Below are 14,925 nucleotides of genomic sequence, written 5' to 3' on the forward strand. Positions count from 1 at the left end.
CAACTGGTTTTTTAGGTATAACAATAAAGTACCTAAAACCTCAGCAGTAAACAAACAAAACGATATCGACGTCATAAAAACTTTACCAACCAACCAATGTGAGGGGTGCAACTGGCACTGTAACCACAGCAATGGCAACAACGACAACACCGATGCAGGTAAGGGGTGTTCTGGAACTAAACGAAAGTTTAGCTTCCTCTCAGCCCTATTGCCTGAGGAGCGTGCGCTGTTTGAGGAGCATGCCAGAGATGATAACGATGAAATGCCCTCATGCAGCGGCGCTCAGCAGGCTATGATTTGGATGAGTCGCAACGGACATGTTTTTGCACGCAAGAAGAAGAGAAATAGAGGAGGCCCACTACCACCAGCTGGTTGTCCTGGTGGACACGACGACCTTCGTAGGAAGGGTATGAGCGGTGCCAGCCTTAAGTGGTACCTGAAGTACCTTCAGGAGGGAAAAACTTCTGAGGTAGCCGGAAAACTCACGCGAGATATAGTCAGAGGAAGCAGTGCCTCCACTGCATCTAAGGGGCATATCAGTGACCGTGTCCATTGTCAAACGGAATAGCAGGACGATGTCAGGTCAATGCAGCCCCGTCCGTTAGGCGAGGTAGCGAAGAGGCAGCGCCTCCGAATACCCAGACCGCAAAACGCCAGATTGGTCAGATAACGCTACAGGAGCCACCCAACTTCAAAAGGCAAAGGAGCAACCACGCACAGGTGACTAGAGGCAATCACTTCCCACCGTCTCCTCTACACCGGAAGCAGCCAGGCTGCAAAGGCCTCTGGCCAGAGACAAGAATGACACAGCCGACAGATCTGTGTCAACCGGTGATCGAATACAAGCCATTTTGCTCTGATTTGAGGAAGGAAAGACTATTCATTGAAGAAATCCTTTAGGCCGATTAGTCGATTAGTAATAGATTATGAAATAAGATAGAAAGCGTTAAAAGCTGCAACGCTCCATGCGAATCAGAATCCATACAGAGCAGGCAGATCAGCTAATACTTCTCTGTATCAGTTACCCTCAGAGATCCAAAGTTCGTTAGATGGAGGTGAGGTTATGCTAAACGCCATCCTAGACATCGAAGGTGCTTTTGACAATACGTCTCACGAAAGCGTGGCAAGAGTACCGGAGAAAAGGAATGTGGAAGCACCACTACCATCATTCCGTTCACGAGACGAAGGTACCTGTTAGGCTTCAGAAACTTTTGGAGGCAGAGAGTTGGAAATAATTAATATGGTCAAATACCTGGGCCTCACGCTGAATTCCACTCTTTGGTGGATGCAGTATGTGGAGCTGACCATAGTCAAGGCTACAAAAACACTCATTGTATGCAATCGACTTGCCGGGAAATCCTGGGGCTGCAACCCAAGAATTATCAGGTGAAGGTACACCATGATCGGGGGACCAATTATTACATATCGGGCAGCTGGCTTCAAAAGCATCCCAGACTTCGGTAGGTCTTCACCGCTGTTCCGTAATGAGGAAAGAGTAGGCAGGGAGAGACATGCCAACAACCTCAAAGCATTCGCCATGCCAAATTGCTAACCTCAGCAGGCTTCATCGATGGGTTCGGACTATAGGAAGTGAAGACGAGATGAGAGATATAAACGTTTTGTGTTTGGCACCGTAAATATGTCTAATCAGGACGATCAGACTTAGGTGGAGGACAGTGTGGCGAACACAGATGATAGAACAAAATCGAACCGACGATAAATTGCCAGAAGCAACCACACAGCAAATTCGTAGTTGGCAAAATGTTCTTGTGGCGAACTTTTGTTAAAGATTTACTATATAATGGCTGCCGGATTGTGCACCAAACACAGTTCTAATTAGAATGTTGCCGTGTAAAGAGCAATTGAGCTACAAGCAATGAGTTGTAAACTCGAATAACGAGTGATAAGGGTTGAGTTGTTGGAAAAATAAATAAAGATAAATGTATAGTCATTAAATTGGGTTTTTTATTTAACAATCCATTGATCCACCTCAAGTGTGTATTTAAATCCTTTTTTGTGATTTTGTGATATATATTTAAACAACTGGTTTTTGAACTTTCAATACCTAATAAAGTGAATTAAACGTATTAGCTCTGAATTAATAAATGTTTTTTTATCACTTTCCATTGAAAATTAATACTACGAAGTATGACATTTTGAATTTTTATTGGTGATCTTGAACAGCGGTAATAAATCTCCGTTCACATAATTTTTTGGTAGGATTTCAGTCCGGCCGGCCTCAACTCAACTGTCAAAGTTCAGGAGGTGATTTACGCTCTCACTTCCAATGATGATAGATCCAAGTCTCATTCATAGTTATAAAACGACGCAAATAATCGGTTTTATTCTGTTTAAAACGTTCTAAATTATGCTTACAAATTTGTTTTCGATCTAGTTTTTGTTGAATGGTTAACGTGTGCGGTACTAACTTTTTTATATGTACTCTCTAGGTAAAATATGAAGTACTCGTTCGTCTGAGATTCCTTTGGCATTAGCAATTTCATGCTTAGTCAAACTTATATCGATACTAACAATATTATGGACTTGCTCAATGATTTCAGGAGTGGTTACGGTTTTTGTTCGTGCTAACCGTGGATCGTCTTCAAGCCTAGCACGATCACGTTTAAGTTCATCATTCAAAATATTCTGACACGCAAACTTTAAATAGCTTGTAAACAAACAATTAATGGACAGAATGACTTGTAATTTTGCATGTGCTCCCACGACAGAAGTACCAACTTGAGAAAAAAAATATTAGGAGCTAGAAGTGCCATTTCTTGGTAAGAGCAGAACCTTTTCAACCCACTGTTTAAACATATTTAAAATCAAATTAACCCGGGTGTTATTATTTAAATATTGTGGTTATTAATATTATTAACGCAATTTAAATATAATGATATACTTGATACTATTGATATTTGAAATCTGATGTGATTGTTGCCAACTCGATATATAATATATCAATTCTAATACTAATAAATGAAGTTTATTTCACGAATTAGATGGCGGCATAATGAAATTTGTTCATTGCTATTGCGATACTACTTGTTATTTAATGTTAGGTTAATATAATAAGATCAATTAATAAATGTTTTTTATCATTTACAACTGAAAATTACTACTACGCATCACATCACAAAAAATGTAATCAAATATATTTAAATGTTATGTTTTCCTTAACTTTTATTGTTTTACATTATTTATTAGTGATCTTGAACGGCGGCAATAAGTTGAAATTGTCCTTCACTATCAAAACTATTTTCTAATTTATTGGTGGGAAATGGACCATCTTCATCCTCGCCAATTTGGTCAACTGGCGCCCCCGAATCGTACGGTTTTATCTGGCCACTTCACATATTCGCAACCGTAATTGTAATAAAATTTTCACTCCATTTATCGCCAAACTAAAACTGCTCCAGCTCCTTTTTCAGTTGTGGAATATTCAGATCGTTAAACTTGCCAATTTTCAAATAATTATCTCCTTGGAAATTTATTTGTCAATCCCACTTCTGACACTAATTGTAACGGATTTTTCGATAAGTCGTCTAGTTATAACTCACTCCTGAGTTCGATCACTGGATTGTCAAATAAAAGTCCTAATTTAATGACTTATCTTTATTTCTAATTCCAACAACTTAACACTTATTGCTCGTTATTCGACAACTTCTTGCTTATGTCTCAATTGCTCTTAACACGGCACCATTCTAATTAGAACTGTGTTTGCTGCACAATCTGGGAGCCTTTATAAGGTACATCTTTAATAAAACTTCGACTCTAGAACATTCTGGCAACTACGAATTCACTGTCTTGTTGCTTCTGGCAATTTATCGTCGGTTCGATATTATGTTCTATCATCCATGTTCTTCACAATGTTAAACAGTGCAAGAATGTAAAAGAATGGTGGGGCCCAGGTGGGGACTGACATCTCGGGTGGCTCACTGGCTGTACACAGCAATTGTAAGGCCGATCATGACCTACGGGATAGTAGTATGGTGGCCAATTACAGAAAAGAAATATGCGATTAGAAGCATGGAAAGTATACAAAGAGCAGCTAGTATTTGCATCAGTGGAGCTCTCAGAACTACGCCAAGCCAGGCACTCAGCATAATTTTACACTTGCTGCCAACAGACTTATATTGCAAGCAAATGGCAGCGAAGTCAGCTCTAAGACTGAGGGAAGCCTCCCTATTAGTCGCCTGTAACCAGGGGCATTCTAGGATACTTAGGAAGTTCCCGTTTCTTCCCATAACTACGGATTTTCGCAATCCGGGGGAGCTGAACCTAAATCCGGTCCTCAATATTGCCTTTCCCTCCAGAGAGGAGTGGGAACGGGATGTAGTGGACAAGGAAGAAGGGATTAGCTTCTATACGGATGGTTCCAAACTGGATAACCGAGTAGGCGGCGGTGTCTTCTCGGCTAAATTAGATACCAAAATCGCCTTCCGGTTACCAGACCACTGTAGTGTCTTCTAAGCAGAGGTCACTGCAATTAAAGAAAGCCTTCTTGTGCTAACAAAAAGCGTAATCACAACAAGAAGTGTACTTATATATACAGACAGCCAAGCGGCTTTGAAATCTCTGATGTCTCATAGGATTTCGTCGAAGACAGTGAAGGATTGCCATGATCTTCTAGCGGATCTGTCATCCTATTTCACTGTAAATCTGCAATGGGTTCCAGGACACAGTGACATCCCTGGTAACTGCGTAGCAGATGAACTAGCCAGAACAGGCACCACCCTACAACTAGATCCTGGTAAGGTGGACATAAATATGCCTCTGGCTACGTGTAGATACCTAATCGACAAACATGTCATTAATATAGCTGAGTGTCAGTGGAATCAATCCCTGACCTGCTCAACTAGCAGGCAAACGTGGCAAGAATGGAATATGAGCCGCACATGCCGACTGTTAAAATTCAAGAGGAATGATATAAGAACTCTCGTAGGAGTACTAACAGGCCACTGTCTAATAGGCAGACATGCAAGTAGACTTGGCGCGCCATATAACGACTATTGTAGAAGCTGTCAGGAAGCAGAAGAGGAGGAGACCATTAAACATCTTCTCTGCGATTGCGCAGCACTATATAGGAAAATAATCGCAACCATCGGTCGTGGGTTTCTTGACGACGTCTCGGAGGTTGCACAGATAAAACTTGTCTCACTGATGAAGTTCATCAGAAGTACGGGGTGGTTCAGAGAGGAGCCAATAGAGTGAGGGGATCACAGTCCCAGTGGTATCACAATGGGCCTCCTAAAGGCCTAAGTGTGTCGAATGACAGCCACTTTACCTACCTACCTACCTAAACAGTGCAAAAATAACTTGAATTAAATATTTAACTTTTGTTCTACTCAATTTATTCACGTATACCAATAAAGTAACGGTATTTCCAATAAGAGCTAACTGAACGCAGACTTAATGGTGCCTATGTTTACTTGTTCTCACACTAAAATCCCGTTATCACAAAAATGAAAATAGAAATATACATTTTTGCTTTTGCCTTTTGAACTTAAAAATATAAAGAAGAAATACATGTAGAAAATTTGAACTGAATTACCTATTTACATAGTGTTGTTACTTCACTTAAAAAATAGTGTCGGGGGAATGCAGACTTTATTGGCTATGTATATACTTTCCTAATCTGGACAACCTCCTCTATCCGTACATACCCATTTTAAACCCAAATTCGGGGGATGCTATCCTAAACCCCAGCCATTTTTTTCTCATATTATTTTGATTTTTAAAGATTTAATCTTCACATGGCTGATTTTTCTTGAACAATTTCTGGCAATACTGCCAGTCAACCATTAAATAATTTAAAAAAGGTTCTGCTGGAAAAGCGTTCGCTAACGCTAAAGTTACACGATCAAGAACTTGCTTTCAATTTGTAAAAGGGTCTTCATAGTCAGAAAAGCTAGAAGCTCAGCACAGGTATTCTCACAGTCAAAAGAGCAGGAAGCGTGTATACTAATACAAGGTTCCTCACAGTTGGAAGAGCAGGATAAAATGAAAGCTGAAGGATGATTCTTTCCAAGAAGATCCAGAATTGCAAGGTGCAATGTATGAAGTAGATTGGAACAAACGTACAACGAGTGGAGAAATAACTACCGGAAGGCCAGTCGAAAAAGCATATTAGGCAGAGCAGAGCAGTTTAAAGTTGGTGTGTGGCTGCTTGCATCGAGTATGGAAAAGCAAACCTCGCGAGTACTTATGGTTGTTCCCAATTTCAGAATTCCTGAAGTTCTTAATGTGCAGTACAAAGGTTTAAGAGGAGGACACTTGAGAATCACGAAAACCTTGGAGAAATTGAAGTAAAGGTTTTATTGTTCTGGTTTTCGTCAATCACCTATGGAGAGGATTGCGAAATATGCTGAGTGCATTGTAGCTGAAGGATCAAGGTCCAGGAGTCATAAAAAACAGTACAATTCGGGTGCGCCAGTTGACCAAATAGGCGTGGATGAAGATAGTTCCTTTTCCACCAATAAATTAAGAAATTGTCATGTTTTGGTAGTCAAGGACCATTTCAACGAATGGCCAGAAGTATACACAATGCCTAATCAAAAGCTGAACCAGTGACGCTCGCATTCATTAACAAGTCGGTAACGAGATTCGGTGTTTCAATTGAGTAACGTTCTGACCAAGAATGGAATCTCGAGTCAGCTTTAAGTGAAGGGATGTATCAGAAACTGGGTATCCGGAAAACGAATGGAATTAACTTCAAGAAGAGAAGGACGGCTAAGGAAGTTAACAGTAGCCCAGAAGACGAAATGAGGGACATAAAAGCTTTGTATTTGGCACTGCAAATATGTCTAATCGGAACGATCAGACTGAGATGGAGGGCAGTATGACGAACACGGATGATAGAACAAAATCGAATCGACGATAAATTGCCAAAATCAATTAGACAGAATGTTCTGGTTGCAAACTTTTGTTAAAGATTTACTATATAATGGCTGCCGGATTGTGCAGCAAACACAGTAAGTGTTGTTGTGTTTAGAGCAATTGAGACATAAGCAAGAAGTTATACGCTCGAATAACGAGCAATAAGTGTTAAGTTGTTGGAATTAGCAATAAAGATAAGTGTATAGCCATTAAATTGGGACTGTTTTTAACAATCCAGTGATCGCACTCAAGAGTAAGTCATAGGTAGGCGGCTTATTGAGAAATCCGTTACAAAACAATATATTTGTGATGTCAAGCGTTTTTTCAAAATTTATTATATAACTTTGGCTACAGAAATCAACAAGCGTTTTGCATTTGCTGAAAAAGATGTCCAGTTCTGCATGCCCTTTCTTTTTTAGATCCACATAATAAACAAAAATTGTTGATTTTTCGACTCGCTGCCACACTACTTTCCTCTCGATGTGCGGAATTACAGCGCATCAGATGTGGCAGCTCTCTCTTCAATAATTCTTTGTCACCAGATGACTTTATTTCACTTAGGAAATTGACATCCATTACCCCTATCCTTACATCATCAATTTCAAAAATGTTTAGTGCTCTGTTAAAAATAAGATATTTTTTGCAGTTAAATCAGTTATTAACGTCAAACAAGCCAATTTCTGAGCGCTATACTGTGTCAAATTTAGATGTTGTGAATTTTTTAAAATAATTTATGTACATATATATAAAATATATTTAACACATTTTGCACATATTTTCCAAGTAACTTAGTTGTTTTTGTGGTTGTAGCGGCAGAATTCTGTAGAATTAAGATCACTTAACTGAAATTATAAGTTCAACGAGTAAGACATTTTCTTGCGAAAAAAAAACTGAAGAAATGTAACAGTCAGCATCTGATGGTATGGACGAATAGAGGAGATCGTCAAATTTTGAATTTCAAAAATTGCACTCATTAAATTGTTAAATTTTTTAATCTTAAATGCAAATACCTAAGTATATAGAGTATATGTAAATATCATACATATGTGTATGTATTTTTAAACTGAAACCTGGATCTGGATTTATTCTAAAATTTTCACTTAACGTAAATATGAATTTCTAATACTTAATATTATATTGTTGTTGTAAAGCATTCCTAATTAACTTTTCTTTAAATAACTATAAATTTTGTGATTAATATTATACGAAAAAATTTCAATGTGGTTTTTTATATAACATTGAATTAAATTGGCAATCCTTTAATGAAAACAGTTTGACGGGCAGCGTGGTTAATGACAAGTTTTTTGACACATCTACTATTTTGGTTTTTACATACTAATTGTCAAAGGACGCGGGTTTATTGTTCTCTGGAAAGAACATTTATTGAAAAAATTAAAACTTTTTAAGATACTCTTAAATTTCCATCTGCACTAAGAAATTTAGAATTTTCAATACAAATTGTACTTCGTTTAAGATGTTTCCCAACACTATTTCCCCTCAAAAGCGTAAGCATCCGAGTGAATACCATGATCCGGATTATATACGTTTGCATTCAAGTCCATATAAAAAGTCGCGCGATGGTGATTCTAATATAATTCAAATAAGTAAATTTTTAACACCTACTAGTTCTACGTTAAAATGTATTTATGAAATAATTTCAAGTGAGTTTCAAAAAGAAATATCTCTAAAACAAGAACATTTAGCTGCAATCGAGAAACGTTTGGACCAAGCTCGCATTTTCCTGGATCGTTTGCGGCATGTTATAGTATTGGATTATTACCAGAAACAAGAATTATCAATATCAACAGGTGATGCCCTAGAAATTCGTGGAAAAGAATCTCTTTTTGACAAAGAGGATCATGGTTTTCAAATGGCACTGCACCCATCTTTAAAAAAAAGAAAAGAAAAGGCCCCTACCAAAATGTATGATATTACACAACGCCCTCTACCTGAACGTGTAGCGGCTCAAAATGCATTGAACACCATAAGATCCCGATCTCAATCGCAAAAACGACAAGAAAGACGTTTGCAACAATTAATAAAGAATCAGGGTTTAGTGATAGATCATTCGAAAGAAAAAGAAATAGAAATGGTGGAAGCAGTTAGTACAGTTGATCAAACGAAATCTCAAGATACCCACCTAACAAATCAACAATTATCTGCAATCGGAAAGAACGCCAGTTTTATTCCATCAAAAACTGGAAAATCCTTGAATTCAACTCGTTTTAATAATAAAACAAAACATTTTGTTGTTATAGGAAATACTTCAACGTATATAGGAGGAGAAGTAGATGCTAGATCGGAACTTAAAATAACAGTCGGAAATATTTTAACCCATAAATGGCTAGTTTATGTGCAATCAAAAGATCCTAAAATCAACTTGGAATCTTTTATAAAAAAAGTTCGTTTTCATCTACATACCTCATATCGCCCAAATGACATAGTAGACATTGGAACGGCGCCTTTCCAAATAGCCCGCAGAGGTTGGGGCGAGTTTCCAATGAGAATTCAGCTCTTCTTTCATGAATATCTACAACAAAAGCCTGTACAACTTATACATAACGTGGTGCTTGATCGTACGTTAAGTGGAATGCACACCCTTGGTTCAGAGACTTTAATGGAAATTTGGCTTCGTTCTGATATTGTATTTACGAAAGCAAAACATGAGTCGCCCTTTAATGTAAAAAGCAACGTCTTTGAAAATATAAAACCAACTACAATTGAAAATATTATTGAAACAGCCGAAAGAGGTCGTATAAATAACACAACGAAACATCGTAAAATATCTTTCAAACATAACAAAGAAGATTTAGACGAGAGTTTATTCGGGTTTTTTAACAAAATCGATGCAGCATCTGCTAATATTTCAAAGATAGAGCCATCAGTGGTCGTAAACGAGCCACTTGCAAATATTTCAAGTAATAGTCCGATTAAAATAATCTGCAAGGGCCCTCAAAAGTCAGTAGCTTCATCAAACAATGAAATGAATTGCCCCGCTCTAAGCAAAGATAAGATGGTACGCGGGAATAGTTGTTCGCTTTCGTTACTGAACAGTAAAAGGACTAGTGGTAAAAATTTTCTTACAAATAGTGTTATTGTTAGTCAATCCTCTACTTCAAATATTAGTAATACTCAAAGTGATATATCAAATCTTAGATACACAAAAGTTGTCGACATAAAATCGACAAATACAAATTCTGACATAAGTAAAGAAATTGCTACTATTATAAAAAGTAGAAAATCAATGCAGCTCACAACTCCTATGATAATGAGGCTTCAAACTACAACTGCGGCCAATACCCATCAAGTTTCAAATATTAACAAAAACAATAATAATATTATTGCAATAAGTAAAGTAGGAAAGCTTATGCCACTAAAATTTACAAACATGAATAAAATCGGCGCATCGGATAGTAATTCTAGTTTCGCAAACATGTCTGTGAAGAACGCAGGTAAAAAAACTGTGTTGCAAAAGAAACTGGTTCAGTTGGTGGATGCTGAGGGCAAAATAAAATGTATGCGAGTACTAGTGGCTCCTACGCAAAAACCAGTGGGTGACAAGAAAATCGGAAGCTTAGGAAATGGTGAGTAAATTAACCAGGTTCTTTTCAATTTGGCAAAAAAATACGATAAAAATAATTAACTAAAATATGTATGATATGTTTATATATTAACAAATTGTACACACAGCGAAATATTTTTATTTTTTTTACACTTACGGTACTTCTTTGAAATTTTGCAGGAACTGCTGACTCGTCTCAAAATGTGTACAGAGCATTATCTGTAGCAGCAAAGAAAAAAACATTTTTCGAATCCTCTGCAATGGCGATAGAAAATCATGCCTCGAAACTATTTACCGTTTCAAATGATGTTAATCGTACAAATTTATTGGTCACAAATAATAATGGCGAATTTCATGCAACAAACAACATATACAATGCGAAAAGTAATAAAAATACTGTAAGCTCTCCCAAGCAGATGGTTTTTCAAAAGGAGGGTAAATTATTCATTATTGACCCCTTACAAATGAAATTGAAGCAGGAACGAAAGAAACAAGTTTCCCTGTTGAAACCACAAACCAATTTACAGAGACAGCATCAACAGCAGACACCAAGCCAAAAAGTAAAATCTAAAGCTCTACAAAGTATGATATGCGATCACGATTATACACACTCTTCGGTAAAAGTTAATAAAGGCAACACCACTTTAAACAATCTAGAAATTATATCGGGATCAATTAAGTCACATGTACCAGAACTTCATTTGGGTATAAGGCAAACACGTGCCAAAGCAAGTAGTGCGTTTGAGCTTCTGCAGCAGTGTAGAAATAAATTCGAACAAGACTTTTTGAATCAAAATATTAATTCAATGCGTTCCGCTATAGATTACATATTACGACATTTGCCTCTTATTGCACCCAAAAATACCTTAGCAGCTGCTTTCTCTTTCGTAAGCAATAGCGAAAAAGAATTCCACTCAATGCCCGTTTTAAAACAACGCGCCTGCGAATGGTTGCGCGCTAAATACATTACACGCTTTGTTCGTAACCACAAATATTTAAAAGAACTTTATTATGATAAAGGACGGGTTTGGAGCACACGTGAGGTACTAGTATATGCTCGTTATCATGCATTCACGCCAAAGATGAAGTCAATTGACATAATGTCCGGGCAGCTTATTGGACCAAACAAATTTCATACCGACAATCTTTCGAAGGAACGTGATTTTTCGCAGTTTGTCAAAAGCGAAGTTAAATCCGAGCAGAACTATATACAATATGAATCAATAACTCCAAAACATCGTATCAAACCTTGGATCGATTGTGGATGGCAAAAATTTATTGACCAAGAAAGTGGTGTAGAATTCTCCGAGGAGCCAATTGATGTCGTTAGCTTACCGAAGTCAAAGAATCGTAACAGATTTAATATAGAATATCTACGATCAAATCAACAACATAGTTGTGAACAAGAACAGCAGTTTTATTTAGCAATCCCGGATCATCTCCAAAAGTCGTCTCAACTTGTAAGCGATATTTGCCGAGATTTTAATATACAACTGCAACCGGAACAAGTTGAAGGAGATGTAATATATCCTTTAGCGCAAGCAGTGTTGTCCCAGTGCTTAAACACATTTATTGAAAAAATTATAAGGGGTGCAGTAGCCTCAAAACAAAACCAACCAGCTACTAAAAGTTTGAATGTTACAACGCGAGATATTGGGAAAGTTTTGGTTCGGCACGCTGAGTTTGATTTTCTAACAAACAAATATTTTGGAACTTATGAACACGATAGTCGCTAAACTAAGCGAACTTGCTTTAATATAAATATTATTTTCTTTTGTATACTTATAGTATTTGAAAGTTTTTTAAATTGCCCATTTATTAGAACCAAGGAATTATTTGTCTATAAATATATACTCATGCTGTAATGCTTCATCAGTTAAGTTTTATTTTAAGTGTTTTAATAAACTGTTACGTATACTTGTAATAATAATAATTTATGTTTAGATTTTGCAGATTTTTGTGAGATATAATTTTTATACTCTTGCAACATGTTGCTACAGAGTTTAATACCATAGTTCTGTTTACCTAACGGTTGTATGCATCACCTTAAACTAGATCGTAAAATATAAAGAAGGTACAAATCGAATTTTGTATGATGATCGATTGAACGGCTAAGAGGACCATTTTTTTAACGCTACTATTTAGCAGATATGTAAAAAACCCTGCGTTACTTGCGTTTACAATATCTAATAGGCAAAGGATAACAATAAAGGAGTTAAGCTCAATGTGATTACGAGCATTTACGTTCAAATCCTGAAACTCATATATATTTTCCTTTTTTAATATCATATTTACTGACATAATTAAAATATTTCAGGGAAATATGTTCATATATTTAGTAAATGTTCACTTATTAATGCGAATGTACACAAATATGTGCAATCACACATACATTCATAAATACACGTACGCGAATGCTTACTTCTTGTCTCGCGCAAGCAATGTTTCTAACTTTTATGCTAGAACAGTTGAAACGAAATCAATTTTATATGGAAATTTAAAATTTGTATATTTATATTCAGGGGTTTTGTAGAATCAGATAGTTGTCGGAATCAGATATTATTGATTTGACGTTCGAAACAGAAATTCCATAGGTTTTTGGATGCCTCGGAAATTAATTTTTATCGGCTTTCTTATTGGAAACAAAGCAGAAACAAGCCAGTCGCTGACAGATTTGAAATGTATGTAATTAATTTATATTATTGTTACGATTTAATTTATCATTATTTCTATAGGGGAAAACATAAGAATAAAACACAAAATGTCATAATTATTAAGTTCATGGAAAAAATTCAGATATTTTAAGAAGATTTAAAAAACGAAATTTAACATCTAAATGCGATTTTAGTTGACTTTATTCATTAATTTGAATTTATCAAACGATTTCAAATTAATTCACTTGCAAGTTTCGTCACATTAGTAAACAGCTTATTCGAATATTGGTTTTGCGTATGTTCGAAGATTCATCATAGAAAATCAGAATTAGTTTGCTGACAACTACGCAAATCGGTTTGGATTCCATAGCACCCCTGATTATTATGTAAATATTATTATATTAAGTAAATAACCCCTTAATGTTTAAATATGTATTTCCCCGTATAAATCAAATACTATCATTAATAGTAAAGCATCGGATGACACGCCTGGGGGCATGCCATGTCAGTAACGGCGAGTTTGGACGGAGCAACATTGTGTTGCTGCTAAAAAAAATTGAGTTCTGACAAAACGTTAAAAAAATTACAACTTTTCCGACAAACATACATACATACGAGCTCGCATACATACTGACGCCGAACTTTACGCATCGTAGCGGAGTTGACAAAATTTGTTTGAATCGACAATTTTGCGACAATGTCGGTCAGCTATGTTGTCACGCAATTACTTTGCTAACGAAAAATGACCTATGCTCTTTTTGAAGTGATTACCGATTTGCCTGCATTTTCATAGCGTAGTATTTAGATAAAATGGACTAAATCGAAAATATATGAAATAATGATAATAAGTAAACCTATAAAAGCACTATATGGAGTGTGCTTAAAACTCATGGAGTAATAAAGGATTGCATATGAATGGTAATTGTACAGAAATTGTATAATTTATTGCCATATATAGTGCATAATATGAAATAAATTAAAATATTATTTTGAGTCGCTAATGAGACTATGTTGCCAATTCTCCTTTCTGAAGGGAACATCAGACAAATTCTTCAATTTCTGATTTTTATGCAAATGGGGATGATAGTATTCTCAGAGAATTGTCAGATTGAAATTTTGGCTTATTTCTTCGATTTTACTAAAATCATTCAACTCATTTCATTTAAACTTAATTTAGGTCATTCTCGCGCAATTGCGAGTAGGAATTCCATATGAAAATCAATTGCAGTTGACCAGGCGCACAGAAAGTGTAGAGTTATAAACGATCGCACTTTGTTTTGTAGCAAACGCACGTTCCTTATGAATGATTTTGTTGTCGTTCTAATATGAGTTACTTAGAAAATATGTCGCAAGTTTGCTCGCATCTTATTGGTCAATGATGGTGCTTCTTTACATTTTTCTCATTTTTGTACTATCGCAACATGTTGTTACAGAGTATAATATTTTGGTTTTTATAAACCTTTTTAATTAAATTTATTTCAATGTTTCAGAATATTTGTTCATAAGTTATTATAAATTAACTTAAATAAAAAAAATTAAATAACAACTTTAAACAAGTAAGGAAGGGCTAAGTTCGGATGTAACCGAACATTTTATACTCGCAAAGTTAAATGGTATATTCGTTTGAGACTTCTTTATATATTTTAATAATTAGAAGTAGGAACTATTGCCTTAGTTATTTACTTTTCACTCACTGTGAAAATAATTAGAGCAATTTGTAAACTAAATTTACTCAAATTATGAGAAATCGTTCTTGTGCTTTTTGTATACGCTTATAATTGATTTTATATAGAATACATTACAACTGTATTGAGAAGTATGAAAAGAAAT

The 14,925-nt window shown here is 36.0% G+C and overlaps 1 protein-coding gene across 1 annotated transcript; it reads left to right on the forward strand.

Moving 5' to 3' along the window:
* The first annotated feature begins 8,205 nt into the window (after positions 1–8,205).
* D12 (YEATS domain containing 2 homolog D12) lies at positions 8,206–12,527 on the forward strand. The gene is made up of 2 exons (XM_014242887.3): positions 8,206–10,463; positions 10,622–12,527. The coding sequence occupies exons 1-2, from the start codon at positions 8,354–8,356 to the stop codon at positions 12,175–12,177; spliced, it is 3,666 nt and encodes a 1,221-aa protein (XP_014098362.1). The 5' UTR covers positions 8,206–8,353; the 3' UTR covers positions 12,178–12,527.
* Positions 12,528–14,925: the final 2,398 nt, after the last annotated feature.

The sequence above is a fragment of the Bactrocera oleae genome, chromosome 3, assembly GCF_042242935.1.
Source record: "Bactrocera oleae isolate idBacOlea1 chromosome 3, idBacOlea1, whole genome shotgun sequence".
NCBI classification, from domain to species: Eukaryota; Metazoa; Arthropoda; class Insecta; order Diptera; family Tephritidae; genus Bactrocera; species Bactrocera oleae.

Excerpts from the sequence above, each read along its gene's own strand:
- D12 (XM_014242887.3), top strand. The coding sequence starts at position 8,354 with ATGTTTCCCAACACTATTTCCCCTCAAAAGCGTAAGCATCCGAGTGAA. Across the intron at positions 10,464-10,621 it reads AATCGGAAGCTTAGGAAATG|GAACTGCTGACTCGTCTCAA; the intron begins GTGAGTAAATTA and ends GAAATTTTGCAG.